General features: G+C 40.3%; 1 protein-coding gene across 1 annotated transcript; it reads left to right on the top strand.

Annotated features, from left to right (window-relative positions):
• The first annotated feature begins 787 nt into the window (after positions 1–787).
• Positions 788–18530, top strand: wsb1 (WD repeat and SOCS box containing 1). Its single transcript, XM_023283797.3, has 9 exons — positions 788–1183; positions 2508–2676; positions 5194–5477; positions 7010–7141; positions 8250–8350; positions 10949–11121; positions 13880–13993; positions 15823–15930; positions 16157–18530. The coding sequence occupies exons 1-9, from the start codon at positions 1144–1146 to the stop codon at positions 16317–16319; spliced, it is 1284 nt and encodes a 427-aa protein (XP_023139565.1). The 5' UTR covers positions 788–1143; the 3' UTR covers positions 16320–18530.
• The last annotated feature ends 61 nt before the right edge of the window (positions 18531–18591 follow it).

The following is an 18591-nucleotide window of genomic DNA, read 5'->3' as shown; positions in this document are numbered from 1 at the left end:
AGAGAACCCACGCATGCACAGGGAGAACATGCAAACTCCATGCAGAAAGATCCCGGGAAAGCCAGGATGCGAACCAGGGACCTTCTCGCTGCAAGGCGAAAGTGCTAACCACTACACCACTGTGCAGCCCCGTAACTAAATCTATCTAAACTTAATTCTACCTAAATGTGTTTTCTCTCTGACTTCTTTCCAAATGGCAAATGTACTAGCTTAATCTCCTCTCAAAAACCCACAGTTTGAGGAGTGAACCAGACCCCTTTTAAGACCTGGACAGATTGAAATTTCCAACCCCTTCATAATTCCCGCGAAGCACCGCAACACACGCTGTGACGTAACGAGACCTCGCTCTCGGTAGTCACGTGATTGTTGGGCATGCCGAAGCAGGGATCGAAACACCGTCTCGGAACACTTCCGCTGCAAAAGCTCGGCACTGTGTCGAGCAAACTGGCTCGAGCGTAACATCACTATCTGAAACTACTAAAATCGGGTTAAATACACCAAATCTTCAGACAAAAAACTGAGATAGAAGTCCAGTCGTCCTCTTCTGAAGCCCTCAGCATTTCTGTTTCCTTGCGTGAGGAATAACCAACACTAGCTTCCATAACTCAAACGCTCAGAGGAGAGAAGTCCACACTGTACACCAGCTGGCGGCAGCAATGCACTATTTGTTGCTGAAGGAAATGAAGGGTGTGGGGAGATGTGGTACTATCATTACCAAGTATACTGTGCCGACGTATAAAAAACCCTCCCTCGGTTTTATGCCCCGCCCTCCTCTGGGTGAAAATAGCTCGATAGCAGACACACAGCAGCCATTGTGGAGGATCGTATTGAGGTCTACGGAACCAAAGATTATAGTCTTAGGACGATTTGAATCACTGATCGTGGTAACATCTGAGTACTATATTTCTATATTTACACAGTAAATAAAGTCTAACGTCAAGAAAGTAAAGGAAAACGACTTACCGAGGACTGTATTATCCGCCCGAGACGTTCAGCTTGGCGGAGGGATTCAACCGAATCTAAAACGGACATCGAAAAGGACAGAGGCGCCGTCTAATTCAGCACCAACTGCTAATTCCCTTTAAATACCTTCTTTTTACAGTCTGTGCTCGGCTTTTCTCTCAGGTCTGTGCCCTTATTTAGATGGCAAGCTTCCCAGACTCTGTAAACGAAAATGATATAGGTAAGTAGTTAATTGCAGGACCAGCGTGGTATGAGAACGTTGTGTGTTCAGTTCGGTGATAGTCTCTGAAATAGCCGCTGTAATAACCCGTAAGGTCACAGAAACCTAATATTGGTTATGTAACAGCATCTAGCTTTAAGGGGTTCTGTGCCAGTTCCTTAGCGAAGCTGCTAAATAAGTGTATGCTAATCGACACAGAGCCATGAATGTTGTTGACACTGCGCTTTGTACATAAAGCATCGGAGTTTCACTTCGTTTCAAAGTTCTTGGTGATATAAACGTGGACCAAAGCCACCAATGTCATAATACTGTCTGTTGTGGTTAGTCAGTTTGTTTTCATGGCACTCCAAGTCATCTTTCATTTCGTTAATGATTGAAAGGATATTTCCTTGTTGCTGGCTGATGCAAACCTGGTTTTCAGGCCTTCCCTCCCCCACAGACTCGCTGGATGATTCATAGCTCCGTCCTGACGTACGTGCGGACTTGCACGCCAAATGGCTGTATACTGTAGCGAGGTTTAATTTGTAGTAAACCAATCATATTACTCGGCTTATTGGGTGTCTGAAGTGTTAGTTAGGTACTTCCATGTTCATAAACTGTTCATTGCTTTCAAATAAGATTTGTTAAAAACCACAGCTGGAGAGCTCTAAATGTTAACATAGCTCTTCAGCTCAGTGTTTCAGCAAATCTATTTTCCTTACTGTATCTATAGTAATATTTAACTCTGCTAATTTGCAGAATCAAAAATATTTGTCTTATATGACGCTTAAAGTCAACCCTTGTTTAACTGCTAATGCTTAACTTTAGGATTTATCTAGCTTTATTACACTTGTGCACTTAAAAAGATAACCTCCCTTCATATCTGCCTCGACTAAAATCTGTTGATTGTGTGAGGATTTACAGGAAAATGTCTGCCAAGGGTTACTTCACAACGCAGATTTGCTTTTACTGTCCAAATTGCCGAACAAAAAGTATTGTTGAGGACAGAAAGAGGTCAAGTGTGGATAACAAACATGGATATATGTGATTTCTTTCCTTTTCTTTGGTTTTTATGTCAATATTTTCTTTATTTAAGTTACTTTTGTCTCAGGACTTATTTTAATTTGTACATTTCTGTAGCATTTAATCTATTTCTCTGCCCACTGTTTTTGTACAAGCAGTTTGCACAATAAACCAATCAGATGTGTGCATCAGTGACAAGCCCTCTTATGTGTTCGTTTACTTTGGGAGGATCAGAGTTCCTGTGGGTTGGCCTGACCAAAGAGAAGGCTGTAATGTGTTACTTGTTATAGCAAAAGTAACAACATTGTTGTTGTTTTTCCAGGTAAGGCTAAATGCATTGGTGAACTCTTAGTGCCTGTTGCTCCCTTCGACCAGAAGTCTGGGCGTGAGGCTTGGACAGTTGCCTTTGCACCCAATGGTTCCTACTTCGCCTGGTCTCAGGGGCATCGAATTGTCAGGCTTATTCCGTGGACAAAATGCCTGAAGAACTTGTAAGTATGATTTGAGTCTGAAATGTCTTCAGTTACTCATTACAATGGGCATGCACATACTGGTGTAAACAGCGCACAGAGGGTTGGTTGGATTTATTTTCATGCATCGTTGTGGACAGTTAACACCTTTCATCTATGTATATTTTACCAGATAGGACAAGTGTTAAAAAGTTGGGGAGAGGCAGAAAAAAAATTGAGTTTGGAGAATGTTACTACTGTATGTTTTGCCTTCAAACTGAATTGTTTTAAAATGTTAATTGTGCAGTTTTAGCTTTCAAAAAATAATTGTAAGCCAGCTGAAAGCAGATAAGGTTCAGTTCCACATTTCTACAATCTAGTTATGATATAATGTGCTCAACATGCCAATACATCATGGATCTACATATACTGTATAGTGCACGTGTTTTGCAAATATTTGGCTTCTAGAACTTCACAGCAGTTTAATTGTCCTTAAAATCCTTCTCTGCCAAAGTCAAGCTGAATGATGACAGAGGTGCTCCTCAATGCCAAGGTCATGTGTGTTTATCAACTTGCTTTTTGCCTAACAGGCTCTTTTACTACTTAATAGGGCCTTGTGACTGAGCCATAGTGAAGTGAAGTAGCGCTTGTGCTTCTTGTGCCAAAACAGCAGGCTGTGGCTGTTTAGCTGCAACCCTCCCACCTTCAATTACGTTGAAGAATAAGACTAAACACTGTAAATGCATTCAAATTCCATAGTGCCACAAATGACAAGTGGAAGATAAGAACAGGCCGTTAGCATTCTGGATGGTGGCATGTTAGGTAAAGCTGTAGCTAGACATTTGAATGTCCATGAATACCGTTTGTCTTCTAAGAAGTTTTTTCAGATAGCAACAGACAGTCTGCTGCCTGACCACAGACCACGTGCCCCCAGCTTAATTCGAAGTCATTACTCAAACTCATCCCTCAGTGAAATTGTTTCCAATCAGCTACAGATACTACTGATGAAGTTGTTAGTGTATACAACCTACAGTCACGAACAATACACTTGTAAAGACCATGCATGTCATTGCAGTTTTGGGTTTCCAATGACTCTAATAACTCAGAAATTTCTATGATGGAATTACTGAAGCACACGTGTCTTTGTCACAAAAAACAATCATGCATTTTATTTCTTTGACAGACTAATTTTAGGTCTTCTGGAAAGATGTAAAAATCTGCTGGGTCAAAAATATAAATAGAGTAATTTGAATGATCATTTTTGGTGGTGTAGAAAGCTGTGTTAATCCAGTTTTTAAGTGGCACGACCTCTTAACTACTGATGAGTGACTGGAATTGACTACAGTTGGTGACTTCTCGAGCTAATTGAAATAGGGCCCATTTGATACACTCAGACTCAGCCACAAACAAATGCGAAAGTCCGATTAGTTCAGCAAAGATCTGAAAAGGAAAACATTGATTTGAACACGTCACTGCCATGATCAGGAAGAATACATGAGCTATCACCTGCTTCTGAGAGACGGAGTCAGCCAAGAATCACCAAAATGCAGTTCTGCAGTGGATTCAAAGCTCCTGGAAGACTTGTGTCAGTGTCCACAGTCAAGTGTGCTTTACATTACCATGGGCTGAGAGGCTACCATGCAAGAAGGAAGCCCTTCATCTTAATGTGGCACCTGAAGACTCAACTGAATTTTGCTGCTGATCACATGGACAAAGAAAAGGTCATATGGAGGAAGGGTCTTTGGCCGGATGAACAAAAAATGGACACAGTTGGGTGTTCCAACAAGGCATTGACCATAAACACCCATCATAAGTGGTAAAGAAATGGCTCAGTTTGGCCATAATTTAGGGCCTCTCCAAAGTCCTGATTTTCAACCCCATCCAGAATCTATGGACTGTGCTGAAAAGACAAGTCTGTGTCAGAAAGCCAACAAATTTAGTTTAGCTGCCTCAATTCTGTTAAAAGGAGTGGTCAAAGATAGAACCAGAGGCTTGTGGAAAGCTACCAAAAGTAGCTTGATAATGACCAAAAGACACTTAACTAAATATTAGCATTACTGTATGTGCATTTTTGACCCAGCAGATTTTGTCATATTTGCAGAAGAAATGTAATAAATCTATGAAAGAGCCAAAATGCATGACTGTTTTTTGTGACAAAGACACCCAAGCCTCAATGATTCCATCAATGTAAATGTAAACTTTGGTTCACGACAACCTCATTACATTTATGTGTTGCTGAGGTGTTGCACTATGTGACACAATGGTTACTGACTTGTGGTTTCTGGTCTATGACACCACTTTCCGTCTGCTTCTTTTCTATATATTTGTATATAGTTGTTTCGTGAAGTGCATTCGGTTTGTAGAAATGGTGTTTGTTGGAACAACAAATATTTGCCGATGTTCAAATAATGGATAGAGTTTGATAAAGTATTACATGCTGAATTTGTGTTTCTGTTAAGTACACTTTATAGTTTTGATGGTTTGATTTCGTTTGCTTGTACTTTCTTTAACCACTGTTGTTTATTTCCCTGCGTCATTTTCCCTCCTGTGTTGCTGTAGTTCAACGGGCCATTGTGGAGAGGCCACCAATGCCTCAAGCCCCCGGCACTTGTCCTGTCAGAACAGCAATGGGAACCACATAATCCCGGTGGCTGGCGAGCCTCGTGAACACACCATAGACTGTGGTGACATTGTCTGGGGCTTGGCTTTCGGGTCCTCAGTGCCAGAAAAGCAGAGCCGCTGTGTTAATATTGAGTGGCACCGCTTCAGGTTTGGCCAGGACCAGCTGCTACTGGCAACAGGCCTCAACAATGGTCGCATCAAGATCTGGGATGTTTACACTGGTGAGGAAACATTGCCGTTAATTAAAAGTAGTTTCCCTTTTCAGCTTCATCCTTAGATTATTAGGTCAGGTATTAAGTTAGTCAGATAACGAAAAAGAAACGTGAATTTGGGCATACAGTTCTAAACACAAGCTTACTTACACTTGTAAAGACCTTGCATATCATGGCAGTTTCCAGTGACTCCAATGACTGAATTTTCTGTCATAGAACACAGGCATCTTGGTCACAGAAAACAATAATGCGTTTTGTTTTCTTTTAATTCAGTTTTTCAATTCAATTTCATTTATATAGTGCCAATTACACATTAAATTGTCTCAAGACACTTTACAGAACACATATGCCTGAATCCCCAGAGCAAGCCCTAAGGCGACAGTGGCAAGAAAAACTCCCTTTTAACAGGGTAGAAACCTTGAGCAGAACCAGGCTCTTAATATATTTATTATAGGTCTTCTGAAAATATGACAACCTGTTGAGTCAAAAATATACGTAAGTAAATATACATAAGTGAGCCAAAACTAACTTTTTATTTTTTTTTACTTTTGGCTTTTTATTGAACAGGATAGTAGAGAGGAAGACAGGAAGATAGAGATAAGTGTGGGGGAACGACCTGCAGCTGTCTCGGGGACTACAGCCCCTGTTTATGGGTCACCTGCTCAACCTGTTGAGCCCCAGTGGTTGTTGGCTTTTTGACACAGACTTGTTTCTTCAGTCCACAGGTTCTTGATAGGATTTAAACCAGGACTTTGGTGAGACCAGTCTGAAACCTTAATTCTAGAGTGATTTAGCCATTTCTTTACCACTTTTGATATATGTTTGATATATGTTTAGTGAAAACATTTAATTTAAACGCCAAAGGACAGTCTGAAACTAGTAATAGATTGTTAGCATCATATTAAGTTAGGAGAAGAAGCGCTTCAAAACACAAAAAGAAAAATGCGTCTTACAGAACCAATTAAAGATTATACATCACTAGTTAAGGCACGGTTTCATCATTTAAAGATCTACTAAAAAGATTTTCTTAGTAAACCTAATCCTACAAGTATATATGCTCAACACACAATTTAAATTGTGGTTAGTAGAGACATTCTTAAAATTCACAATCTGCTTGACAAATTGCATTCCATAGCAACCTGTCAGCACACTAAGTAAATAAGCAAAAATGTGCTATTTGGATAACCATGACTCCAGCAGGGAGTATTTTGAGTTCTGCCCTGTAGATGGCTAAAGTTCCCTAAAGATAAGTCTGTTTGCCTGATTTTTGTGTACAACAGTAGCATGATTCTGCAGCACATTAGTTATTCTTCTAATGTGGATCTAGTGGAACAGACTCCTTTTTCAACATTCTAACAGTCTGCACGGGGCATGTATTGACTTGCGTTGTACAATTGTCATACATACCTAAAGGTGGTCCAATATGTTTTATGTTCATTACCACACTGATTGTGTATTGGGCTCTGAACACTGAAGTTACATTGTTAAAACCTTGTTGTGTTTCTCATTAAACTTAAGTTTGATTTGATGGCTTGTTGCAGGAAAGCTGTTGCTGAACCTGATGGACCATACTGATGTAGTGCGTGACTTGACTTTTGCTCCTGATGGTAGCCTCATGCTGGTGTCTGCATCAAGAGATAAAACACTTCGTGTGTGGGACCTTAAAGATGATGGTAAGTATCTGTCTTTGATTATTAAAAAAAAAACTGTCATCTTAACCCAGCTTTCATTTCTTTTCTTTGTTCAAGCCTATGACGTTTTTTTTTCTTCAACTGAGAGCATGATGTTGACGGTTGAAATACTAGCCGTCTGTTAAGGCCAGAAAAGCAGACATAAGATCCAGACTAGGGTAGGCTATTGATGTTAAGTATAATGTGTTGTGCATATTTCTCCTCTTTTATACAGAGAATATAGAGTATCACATCGTAAGAAGAGTCATAAATCCACTGTATTGTCACAGCATCAAAAAACAGTTCTTCAATGCTGCTTCAAACACTCCAGAACGGTTTTGCGGTTCATGTGAGCTTTGCCCTTGTACCTTTTGGTCGGCACTGTGACCTACTCACCTCTCATAAATTGTTCTTGTGTTAAAATCATTGTATTCTGATAATAATTGGTTTACTGTACTAAGTTACTAGTCAGGCATATAAGTAAATATTTGCTTAAATCCTATTTTATTTTTTCTTTAATCAGTTTCTATTAAAAGACCAAAGCCAGCAGTTAGTTGATCTAATGAAGTAGTAGCAAATTCCCCTCTGAAAATAGCTCCCCTAACAAATGCACAATTTTCTTCTTTTTAAAATGTTACAGTCATCAGTTGTTTTATGAAATAACAGACATTTTAAACACAAAGCTGTATAAAACATAAACCTTGCTAACATATTTTTGTTCTGGGTCTTTACATGGAAATTCTTGACCAAAAGAAAAACAAAGTAGAAGCCCAACCTTATGCTCTGTTTTACAGACCACCAAAAGGTATTAAGGCAAAGTTTGTGACAAATGTACTTAGCTGAAATAAGCATAACTCGGGGTGGCATTTTACAAGCTCAGTGGTATAGCCAGGGTGTCACTGCATTAGTTTTAACTGGAGACCTTTATTGCATGTCCTGTCTCAGCATCTTCTTTGAGATAAGACAATGCCCCCATTTTTTCTGTCTCTTTGTATTGTCTGCTGTCAAATAAAGGTAAAAATGCCTCCCAGAAATGAAAAAGTATGACTTGTGTGACTTGTGACAGAAATACAGCTTTGATAGTAAAGGACATGTCATTTATGTGTTCCAGGTAACATGGTGAAAGTTTTGCGGGGGCATCAGAACTGGGTGTACTGCAGCGCCTTCTCCCCTGACTCCTCCATCCTGTGCTCAGTCGGTGCAGGCAAAGCAGTATGTATACAAGTTCCTTTGTGATTATTTTCATGAGTTTGCTAGCTAATCTATGTGCAGTTGCTTGTCACAAGTTACGCTCAATCAACCGTCAAATTACAACATTCCCCATCTGCCCTTCCCTCTCATTTCCAGCTTAGAATAAACTGTGCTTGGTGTCATTATGAGTTCAGTTACCTGCATCTAGATTATGTTTGGCTTTTGTTTGCTGTGGAAATAAAAGGAGTTTGGTTTTCTAAAGTTTGCATGCAGGGCAGACAATTGTTTTTGCTAATGCTATATAGCTGACGTAAACATGTTTCATCATTCAGCATTTATGTTGGAAGTGGGGGGAGACCAAACAAAGATATTTTTATTGCAAGGACATTTTTCAGCTCAAGTACATTCCAAAATATACTCTTACAGTTTTCAAAATAAAACTTGCATATTTTCAAAGGTCAGCTAAGAAATGCAATTCCTTCTTGTATCACATGTTAAATTGACTTCCCATATTTCTGCAGCCCTTAAGGCAGACATGTTTCTGGAAATAAATGCCATAGTTTGGCCACCATCACCTTATCTATAGTGCTGGAGACCTAGATTAGTCTGAAATTTGTGGTATTGGTAGACATGGTCATAGTTTTTTTAGGCTCTGTGTGTCCCTACAGTGTGTGTCTTGCTCTCCCTGTCACAGGTGGTGGCAGAGCTCAGTGTGTGATTGGTTTTGAAAGGAGCGCCGCGCTGACATTTTGAGCAGCCGGTGTAAACCGTGGACGCACAGTGCACAATGCCCACAGGCCTGGCCAGGGGCAGCCTGGCACCTGACCTGCAAGGTCAATCTGTACGTAGGTGCTGCTCCATGTCTGTCTACCTCTGCTGTTGCAGTTCCTCTATTTTTTATTTATTTTTTATTAATTTAAGTTCAAAACTGTCATTTAACTGGTGGTTAAATACCCCCTCTACTCCCTACCCCCACGCATTCAAACCCATCTCCACACCTCCCTTTTTTAATCATTAAATAGCTTCGTCTACTATCTGCACATGCTAGCTTCTCTTTTGTTACTGGGATTCTTGTTATTTTCAGTTTAAATGTTTCTCTTGTATCATACAGTGTAATGCTGTAATGCTGCCACTGGCAGATGTTACAAAACAGTTTTGCTCAGCTAAACAACAGCCAACCAACAACCAACCTTTCACTCCCTCCTATCTCAGTTTTGGCACCTGCCAGTGCTATGTAAATGTTACACCATTCCCCAATGTAATGGAATTACTGTGCAGCTTTCAGATTATTATTGTTACACATAATTATAAAAATGATTTGTGCCTTTGCAGAGCACTTACATCCTATGAGAGTTAAATTGATAAAATGTGATTGTTCCCATAAAACTCGTGTAAGAGCAAAGCTGGTATTAAGAAAAGTGGATGGCAAATTGGCTAGTTATGTAGTAACATTTCCTTCTGCTTTTCTTTTGTTTTTTTTTTCTGATTTTTAAAAAAATATTTCTGCTGTTGACAACACCAGAGGGACAGCAATACACGATACTTTATGTCATCTAGTGTTTTCATTTCTCATAGTTCTCATGATAAGCACATTAGAAATTCAACAGAAAGAATTCTGTTGTTTTTACCTTAAATTGGAAGGTGAAAAAATAGGAAACTAGCTCACACAGAGAGGCAATGCCCTTCAAGGAACAGAACCATTTGTCTGCATGCGAATAAGATTTTTATTAACTGCATGTGTTAACAAGCAGCATCCGCAACACTTTATTTTCAGTTGCTAACAATCAAAAAGTGACAGGATGAAAACATTTAGTGATTGCATAGTTCTCTGATGATACATTGCCCTGGAGGAACAATATGACTACTGACAATTCAGGTCATGCCTGACTGTTTAAAGAAAAAAAATTCTACTTTCTACCAGTGTGTATGTATGCTGTGTGTGTGTGTGTGTGTGTGTGTGTGTGTGTGTGTGTGTGTGTGTGTGTGTGTGTGTGTGTGTGTGTGTGTGTGTGTGTGTGTGTGTGTGTGTATGCATTTGTGTACTTTGCCAGAGGTATCAGTCCTTTGGCCATAAAATATTCTTTTCTCTTGCAGTATCTGTCTCTCTTCGTAGGCTTCTGCCGGAGATGCGAGCCTATTGTAAACACAGTGAACTAAAACTCTGAAAGGGGAAACCAGTGGAGTAACTTTATGTTACCTTAAGTTACTACTTGTTTTATTTTCTCTTTTTTTGTGTAGATTTTTTTCCTAGTTATAGAAGTATGTATTTATTATATCTATTGTTCTATTAAAAGATGTATACATTTAAATTACGATGTGGTAATTTAACTATATAGAATGTTTAGTATTTTCATTGTAATGATCAGTGTAGGTCAAGTGTTGATTTTTGATGTAGCCTTGCTGCTTATCTAGCATTTGCTCTTTTGTTTGGTTGGCCTGGTTTAAGGTTATGCAGCATTACAGTGACCTTGAGCATAACTGTATAATTCTGTTTTAATTCTTGTTGATTAATTTAATGTCTAAATGCTTCTTGTGCATCTAGTATTAGTCTAAGATAGTCCATCTGTACTCTGCACAAATCATTCCATGTGCTATAACAGTCTTTTCTTCAATTTACAGGTGTTCTTATGGAATATGGATAAGTATACTTTGATCCGGAAGCTGGAGGGACACCACCATGATGTGGTGTCTTGTGAGTTTTCACCAGATGGCGCACTGTTGGCCACCGCCTCTTATGACACCCGGGTCATCTTATGGGACCACCACAAGGCCACCGTTCTGCTGGAGCTGGGGTGAGTAAATAACACACAACATGGAGGCAAGGGGAAGAGGGTTTGGCTGTTCTTGAATGCATTAATATTCATAACAACTCAATATGGAGCATCCTGACTGTTTCCATTTGCCAGTGATTAAAATACAGGTACTGCATTTGGCAACCAAAAAAATATCCTGAAGGTCCACTACCAAGTGTTTCGAAAGCATTCACCTGTATCAAAGCAATCATCAATCGATGGAATGTCCTTAGTCATCATGTCCATGTCATGTTTTCTGTCAGCTGAAAATCAGATATAGTTGAAAGCCATACAAACATCTAGTAAGTGAATCCCGAGCTTACTTTGATTCTGGCTGTAAATGCAAGGCACTGAATGTACTGAATTGAGCAAAGTTCATTTATTGGTTATGGGGTTCAAATAACAACTGTTTTGACAGTCAAATAATGTTTCAAATACTAAAACAAATATTTGACTATTTGAATAATCTTATTCAGTTCAGCCAACTGTAAGGCCTTCATGTCAAAACATTTAGAGCCAGCGCATAAAACATGCATGATGATTTAAGATAAGATAAGATAAGATAAAGTTCTTTATTTCTCCCCACTCCAGGGGAAATTTACATTGTTACAGCAGTTTTATTTACAATATATACAAGGGTGGCAAAATTTTTAACAGAAAAAATAAAAATAAAAATAAAGTTTAAAAGTGCAAAGATGTGCAGTGCAAGAATGTCTGTGCAAATTTTATGGTTTGGGGTGGTAATGATATAGTCCAGTTTATGTTAACATCAGCCAGTGATGCTGATGTTGTAAAGTCTTATAGCAGATGGGATGAAGGACCTGCGATAGCGCTCTTTCTTGCAGGGTGGATGTCTCAGTCTGCTGCTGAAGGAGCTGCTTAAAGACCCCACAGTGTCATGCAGTGGGTGAGAGGGATTGTCCATGATGGATGTGAGCTTTGACAACATCCTCCTCTCACCCACCTCCTCTATGGAGTCCAGGGAACAGTCCAGGACAGAACCAGCCCTCCTGACCAGTCTGTTTAGTCTCTTTCTGTCCCTTTCAGTGCTCCCTGCTCCCCAGCAGACCACTGCATAGAAAATAGCAGACGCTACCACAGAGTCATAAAATGTCCTGAGCAGAGTCCTGCACACTCCAAAGGACCTCAGTCTCCTCAGCAGGTGGAGACGACTTTGGCCCTTCTTGTACAGGACCTCTGTATTGTGTGTCCAGTCCAGTTTGTTGTTGAGGTGAACACCCAGGTATTTGTATGTGTCCACCATGTCAATGTCCAAACCCTGGATGTTCACCGGTGCAGTCCGGGGTGTCCTCCTCCTGCGGAAGTCCACGATCATCTCCTTCGTCTTACTGGCGTTGAGCTGCAGATGGTTTCGCTCACACCAGTCCACAAAGTCAGAGATGACCATCCTGTACTCCCGCTCGTCCCCTTCAGATACGCACCCAACAATGGCTGTATCATCGGAGAACTTCTGGAGGTGACAGCTCCCAGAGTTGTAGTGGAAGTCCGATGTGTACAGGGTGAAGAGAAAGGGGGAGAGCACTGTCCCCTGTGGGGCCCCCATGCTGCTGACTACCACATCAGACACACAGTCCTGAAGCCTCACGTACTGTGGTCTGTTGGTGAGGTAGTCGATGGTCCAAGCAGCCAGGTGACAGTCTACTCCCGCTCCTTCAAGCTTCACCCTAAGCAGAGAAGGCTGGATGGTGTTGAAAGCACTGGAGAAGTCAAAGAACATGACCCTCACAGTGCTGCTGGGTTTCTCCAGGTGAGTCAGTGATCTGTGCAGCAGGTAGACCACTGCATCATCCACTCCAATGTTCGGTTGGTAGGCGAACTGCAGTGGATCCAGATACTGGCTCACCTGGGGACGGAGGTTCTTGAGGACGATCCTCTCCATGGTCTTCATCAGGTGAGAAGTGAGGGCCACAGGTCTGAAATGGTTAGGCTCCCTGGGGTTCCTGGTCTTAGAGACAGGAACCAGGCAGGAAGTCTTCCATAACAGAGGAACCCTCTCCAGACTCAGGCTCAGGTTAAAGATGTGCAGCAGCACCTGACAGAGCTGGTCTGCACATTTCACCAACTAATCACCAATGACATTCTTTGGCAACTGATCTGGTTTTGGATTTTAGTCAGCTCTGTTGATTATACCTTGCACCTCTAATTGCTTACAAATGTTTGTTGTTTTCATTTTCATAAGAACATATATACATTTTCTTCTTTGAGAAGTTATACACCTGTTGATTTTAAAATTACAAGGCTGATAGACGTTAAGTCGCATGTCTGAAGTAGGGTTTAAACTGGTGTGTCAGTGGTTTGACAAATTCATGGTGTGACGGTTACACATTTTATGGTATCGCTTGTGATAATACTCCATCGTGTTTTCTACTGCTCATGTGCACTAACTCTGTTTACATATTTATATTTTTGAGGATTTTTTTAAAAAATGTTGTTTTATTTGTATATAGTGTGCCATTTTCTATTTTTTATCTATAACTGGGAGTCACCAATTGTAATTTCCCTGTGTGGAAACACAATGACAATAAAATTCTTGATTTGTAATCTACGTATTACACAGTTAATATTGAAATGAAGCTTGACTTTAAATTAAATTGCAATACTTAATCCGACAATTAGATATTTTCCCCAAATAGTCAACCCAATGTTCTGTTTTTCTTTTTGTGTGAGTTTTCATTTTAACTGAAGAAGGCTCCACTGCTGATGCTGTTACTGAACCTCTGCTCTCTTCTTTTACTAGCCATCTCTTCCCGCCTCCTTCACCCATTTTTGCTGGAGGGGCAAATGACCGCTGGGTTCGCTCTGTGAGCTTCTGCCCTGATGGCCGCCACATTGCCAGCATTACTGATGACAGGTAAGAAGCTGAGTGACATCAGTTCCCGTAATGCTCCTTAAGTAGTTGGAATTTAATATTTTAACTTTAGTCTTTTGTTCATCACTTAAATCTGTCTCAAGTGCCCCTTTTAGTTTTATGCTCTCTCAGTTTTTATTGCTTTCCTTGCTGCTTTTAGTTTAACAACAAATCTTTTCTTAAATGAAGGTTTTCTTTTTTTTAATATGGAGAGTTTACATGCAGATCTTCATTGTAAAAATCTAAAAAACTGTTGAAACATGATTCTGTTTTGTGCCTCCTGGTGGCTGTTCTTGGTTACATATATTCGCATATTCGCAACACATTTTAGCAGTAGATGAACAATTGCACCCTTTCCAACACTTCTCTTTTCAAAGTGGTCAAAACTGACAAACCCATGTATAGCTGTTTGTCTCAGGATTGTGCATGACTGTTAACTAAGACTTTTTTTGATGTCTGTTTGTGCACATGGGCTGATATGTAAACTGCAGAACACAGCAGAAACGTTTCACTCTTAGCTGCATTTTTTAAAAATCTTGCAGAGAGTCATAAGTGTTTTGGGACTTGTGAGCATAGAGCTCCTGTGTGTTAGTCTGCTTGGCCATTTGTGGGTCACATGACTGTCACAAGGTAGCCATTAATCATTCTGACCACTGGCTGACCAAGCACTGAATTGTTGGCAGAAAATATCTTGAGGGGAAGGCATTGAGGAAGCTTTAAAAAAGGTGGCTGTAAAAACAGGCAAACTAACCAGAACTTGAATGTCAGCTGTTCCATCAAGTTGAAATATTTTTATCTCATGGTAAATATCCATATTTTTAAAACATTACAGTTTAAGTTTGGAATGCAGATTTTTTTGTCATGAACTTGTCTCCAACCATTTTCTATCACTTGATCAACTGCGTTCAGAGCTATAGAAGAATGTTAGAAATGTTTTCACAGACTCCCTAGGAGTAGCCATGAGGACTAAACTGACCTTCATGTGTAGGATTGATTTTAATGATTCTGATTCTGATTTCGGTCCTTAATGATTCTGGATTTAGATTCTTTTGATGGGCAGGGTCAAAACAAATAACAGGCATATTTCACAGACTTTTTTAAAATCATTAAACAGGCCATGTCATATTCAGTCATATTTATACTTAGAGCTGTTTTTTTACAGTTCATAAACAGCATGATGCTACATTGCCAATAGTCCCTCTGGTGGTGGGTCAGCGCCGCTGATTCATCCATCTTGTTAGGAAGAGATCTTGCATTTCCTGTAATGATGGAGAGGAGGATGGGTTTGGAATGTCTCCTCCTAGCACACTGCTCAGTCCCGGCACGACCCCCCCGTCTTTTCCTCCTCAGCTCCTGGGGGATGTCGGGTTCTCGTCCAGTAGCACCGCCACATTACGAAGGGCCAACAGCTGATCAGCAGTGTAAACAATGGGGCCCCACACTGAGTCTCCAGTAGTAGTAGAAAACATGGTGCAAAAAGTAAAATAACCAATGCAAGGTGGGTGAATTTAGTATCCATGGTGCTCTACTATGTTAAAACAGCAACACCACCAAAAGTACTAAAAAAAGAACAACTTAAATAAAGAAAAAGAGGGAAAAAATGTTCAAAGGACAGCAAGAGCTGCTGCAACAGACTGCCACTCGGTGCGGTGCTGGAAGATGACTCATCTGAGGAGAGGAGAGCACTGGCATGAGATTGTTTCATCGCATTCTGGACACTTTTTAAATGGTTTTTAGTCTATGTTAACATTATGAATACAAGGCCGTGGAATTTCCTGCATGCACTTTGGATTCTGACATCATTTTCCATTTGTTTTTCTGTCTCTGGTCAGACTGATTCGTTTTTGGAGCATTGAGGAAAAGGCTCCACAGGCAATCGCGTCTCTCACTAATGGCCTCTGCTGTGCCTTCTCTGCTGAAGGAAACGTTCTTGCTGCTGGGTAAGACACTAGAAAATGCTAAGAGACACCCTCCTCAGCACAGATCACTTTACATTACCATAGTCACATCCTGCCCTATGACAGGCGAGCCAAGGAAAACTCGTTTGTGTTTTATGATGGCTTGCTCACACCACTGTATAGATTCATAACTCTTAAACAAAAGAGCTAAAAAACGTAGTGTTTTCTGGCTTCTCTTGTCTAATTTGTCATAATTCTTATTTTTTAGGACTCGTGATGGCAGTGTGCACTTCTGGGAGTGTCCTCATAGCATTGCCAGTCTGCAGCATATGTGTAGGATGGCTCTCCGCCGGGTGATGAGCACCCAGCAGGTAGAGGCTCTGGCCATTCCCACACCACTCCGCGACTACCTGACTTACAAAGTCATCTGATCCCCACCCAAACCAATCCAACTGCACTTGTCACAACAGCAGCATGCTCAAAAACCAATGAATCCCTTATTTTCTTAAAAGAAATCGTTTTTCATAGAAATTTGATGAACAAACAAGACCGATTGGGACAGCAGGAAAAGTTTGAAGTTTTACAGAAACCCCAGAGCGATGTCCTTGTCTCCACCCTCCACCACCTTTTTTTGTGAATATTTATTTTTGTAAGTGCTTTTGTAAATGAGTGTGCCTGGACCAGCACATCATTCATACCTGTAAGGTCAAATTCTTTCTAGACCCTCCTGTCTCCTCCAACATATTGCTGTGGTCATTTGTTGGGCTACTCTTCAGCTGGCTCCAGAGCTCCACCAGCTTCAGTGGACTCTTCATCTTTTTCTCTGATGTGAACTTGCTGTTGCACTTAATGGAGAGGCTTTGTGCTTGTTCTTAATGCCAGTTTTTCTTTTCTATTTGCTGGTGGGGAGGTAAAGGGAAGAGACATGGGGTGCTTAAAACATTGCAGGATTTTCAAGGCCAAAAGTCAGATCTTTGAACTACTGAGACTTGAAGTACCTTGAAATCAGATTATTGTCATGAGAAAAAAAATCAAGCAGCTATGGTCTTTTGACAGATTTGGCATGTTTCTCGGAAACCGTATTTATGCCACCATGGCACATTTACTTATTGAAACCCTATCTTCTTTGATATGCTTGGAAGCCATTTTTCATTTCTAACACAAAGACATAATTTGCCAGGTGTACCAGCCGTCATATAATCCAGTACAGTATGCTACCATCTGTGTGCTGTATCGGTTGTAACCAACAAAAGAAGTTAGATACTTCATGTTCCACAGTGCTAGCATGTTGAGTAGCTTCAGAGCAATCATTGGTGCCTGACTGATAAATCAGCCAGGTCGATACATCAGCCAGTACAATTTAATTGTAGATATGCTATCGTTGTATATGTCAGCAGGTAAAGTAATAAAGCAGCAGCTATTATTTGCTTCCAAATTAAATGGGCAACATCGGAGTCTCAGTAAATGGCAAATATCAGCCCCACTCTGAGAAAACCAAGAATTGCTTGAATCCTGACATGATGAGGACTTGGTCCAACCAAAAATGTCTCAGACTAGCAACAGAAACATTACTTGTGTGTGTGGGCGAGTGTGTGCGTGTGTCAGTGTGTGTGTGTGTGTGTGTGTGTGTGTGAGGCCTTGAGATCAATGTTATTCAATAATAGCGCAAAGCACCTCTGTCACTTAACTGCTATCTATATTTGGACTTGGTAGGCAGAATTCCATGTGATAAGTATGTATGTATATAGACAAAATTGTATCATGTCCATAAACATCAAAAACATTTTACACTTTTTACCACTTTATTTTGTCATTTATATCTAGTTCTTATGTTGAATATTTGTATTTTTGTATTTGGTTCCTTCTTTCTTTTCTTTTAAATGTGAAAATGTCCCCCGCCCAAAAAAAAACCAAACCCCATCAACTTACATGTCTTACTGTTAAAGGCCAGAGTAGTGAAAGGTAGACTACATTACTGTATGGTGCAAATTTAGACTGTGGCAGTGCTACTGCACCCTGTCAATATGTAGAAATTACAGTAAGCAATTCCTGCAACCCTGAAAGACATCTAAAACAAAAACAACCCATCAGCTGTCAGCCTTAGCTAGCCTCTGGTGTCAGATCCTCATGCTGACTGAACTCTTGATAGAAATGTATGCACAAGAATTCCCAGTAACTCTAAGATGCAGCATTTTTAGAATGTGTCATTTTTAGTTTGTCGCTGAGAGGAGATATGAAAAAGGGGAAGTAAGTTCTAAGTGGCCTAAATATGGCTTTGTGTATGCAAGTGGGTAGAGAGCAGCTCTCAATCATTCATGGCAATAAGTTCTCCGACAGTGCTAATGCCAAAGCGTTTCCTTTTCAGATAGTCAATGCAATTGGTTGGCTTCTCATAGTTTCTTTATTGATATATAGAGGGAGATGCGTGAATGGCTTTCACTGCTTAGCTCACAATACAGAACCTTAATTGGGGTTTGCTAAACATGATGTTTATATACCTGTTACCATTGTGATTGAAAAAACACAGGCCTGCCTCAGTGAGATGCAGTATGAAGCGTTAAATATATCAAATATCTATGAATGTATTCGGTTCTGCAATCTGTTTTTGTGTGCAAGTTTCAATAAAGGTTTTTTGACAATAATGGTGGTTAGTATTGGTTGTATACTGAAACTGTTCAAACCTTTGGCAATAAATGTTTGGTA

Source organism: Amphiprion ocellaris, chromosome 7 (assembly GCF_022539595.1).
Source record: "Amphiprion ocellaris isolate individual 3 ecotype Okinawa chromosome 7, ASM2253959v1, whole genome shotgun sequence".
NCBI lineage: Eukaryota > Metazoa > Chordata > Actinopteri > Pomacentridae > Amphiprion > Amphiprion ocellaris.
Note: the sequence above shows the minus strand (reverse complement) of the source record. Positions and strands in the feature narration are given on the sequence as shown.

Bases quoted from the DNA above. Each gene is read 5' to 3' on its own strand.
- wsb1 (XM_023283797.3), top strand. From the start codon at position 1,144: ATGGCAAGCTTCCCAGACTCTGTAAACGAAAATGATATAG. The intron at 1,184-2,507 runs GTAAGTAGTTAA...TTGTTTTTCCAG, and splicing joins TGTAAACGAAAATGATATAG to GTAAGGCTAAATGCATTGGT. The intron at 13,994-15,822 runs GTAAGAAGCTGA...GTCTCTGGTCAG, and splicing joins GCCAGCATTACTGATGACAG to ACTGATTCGTTTTTGGAGCA.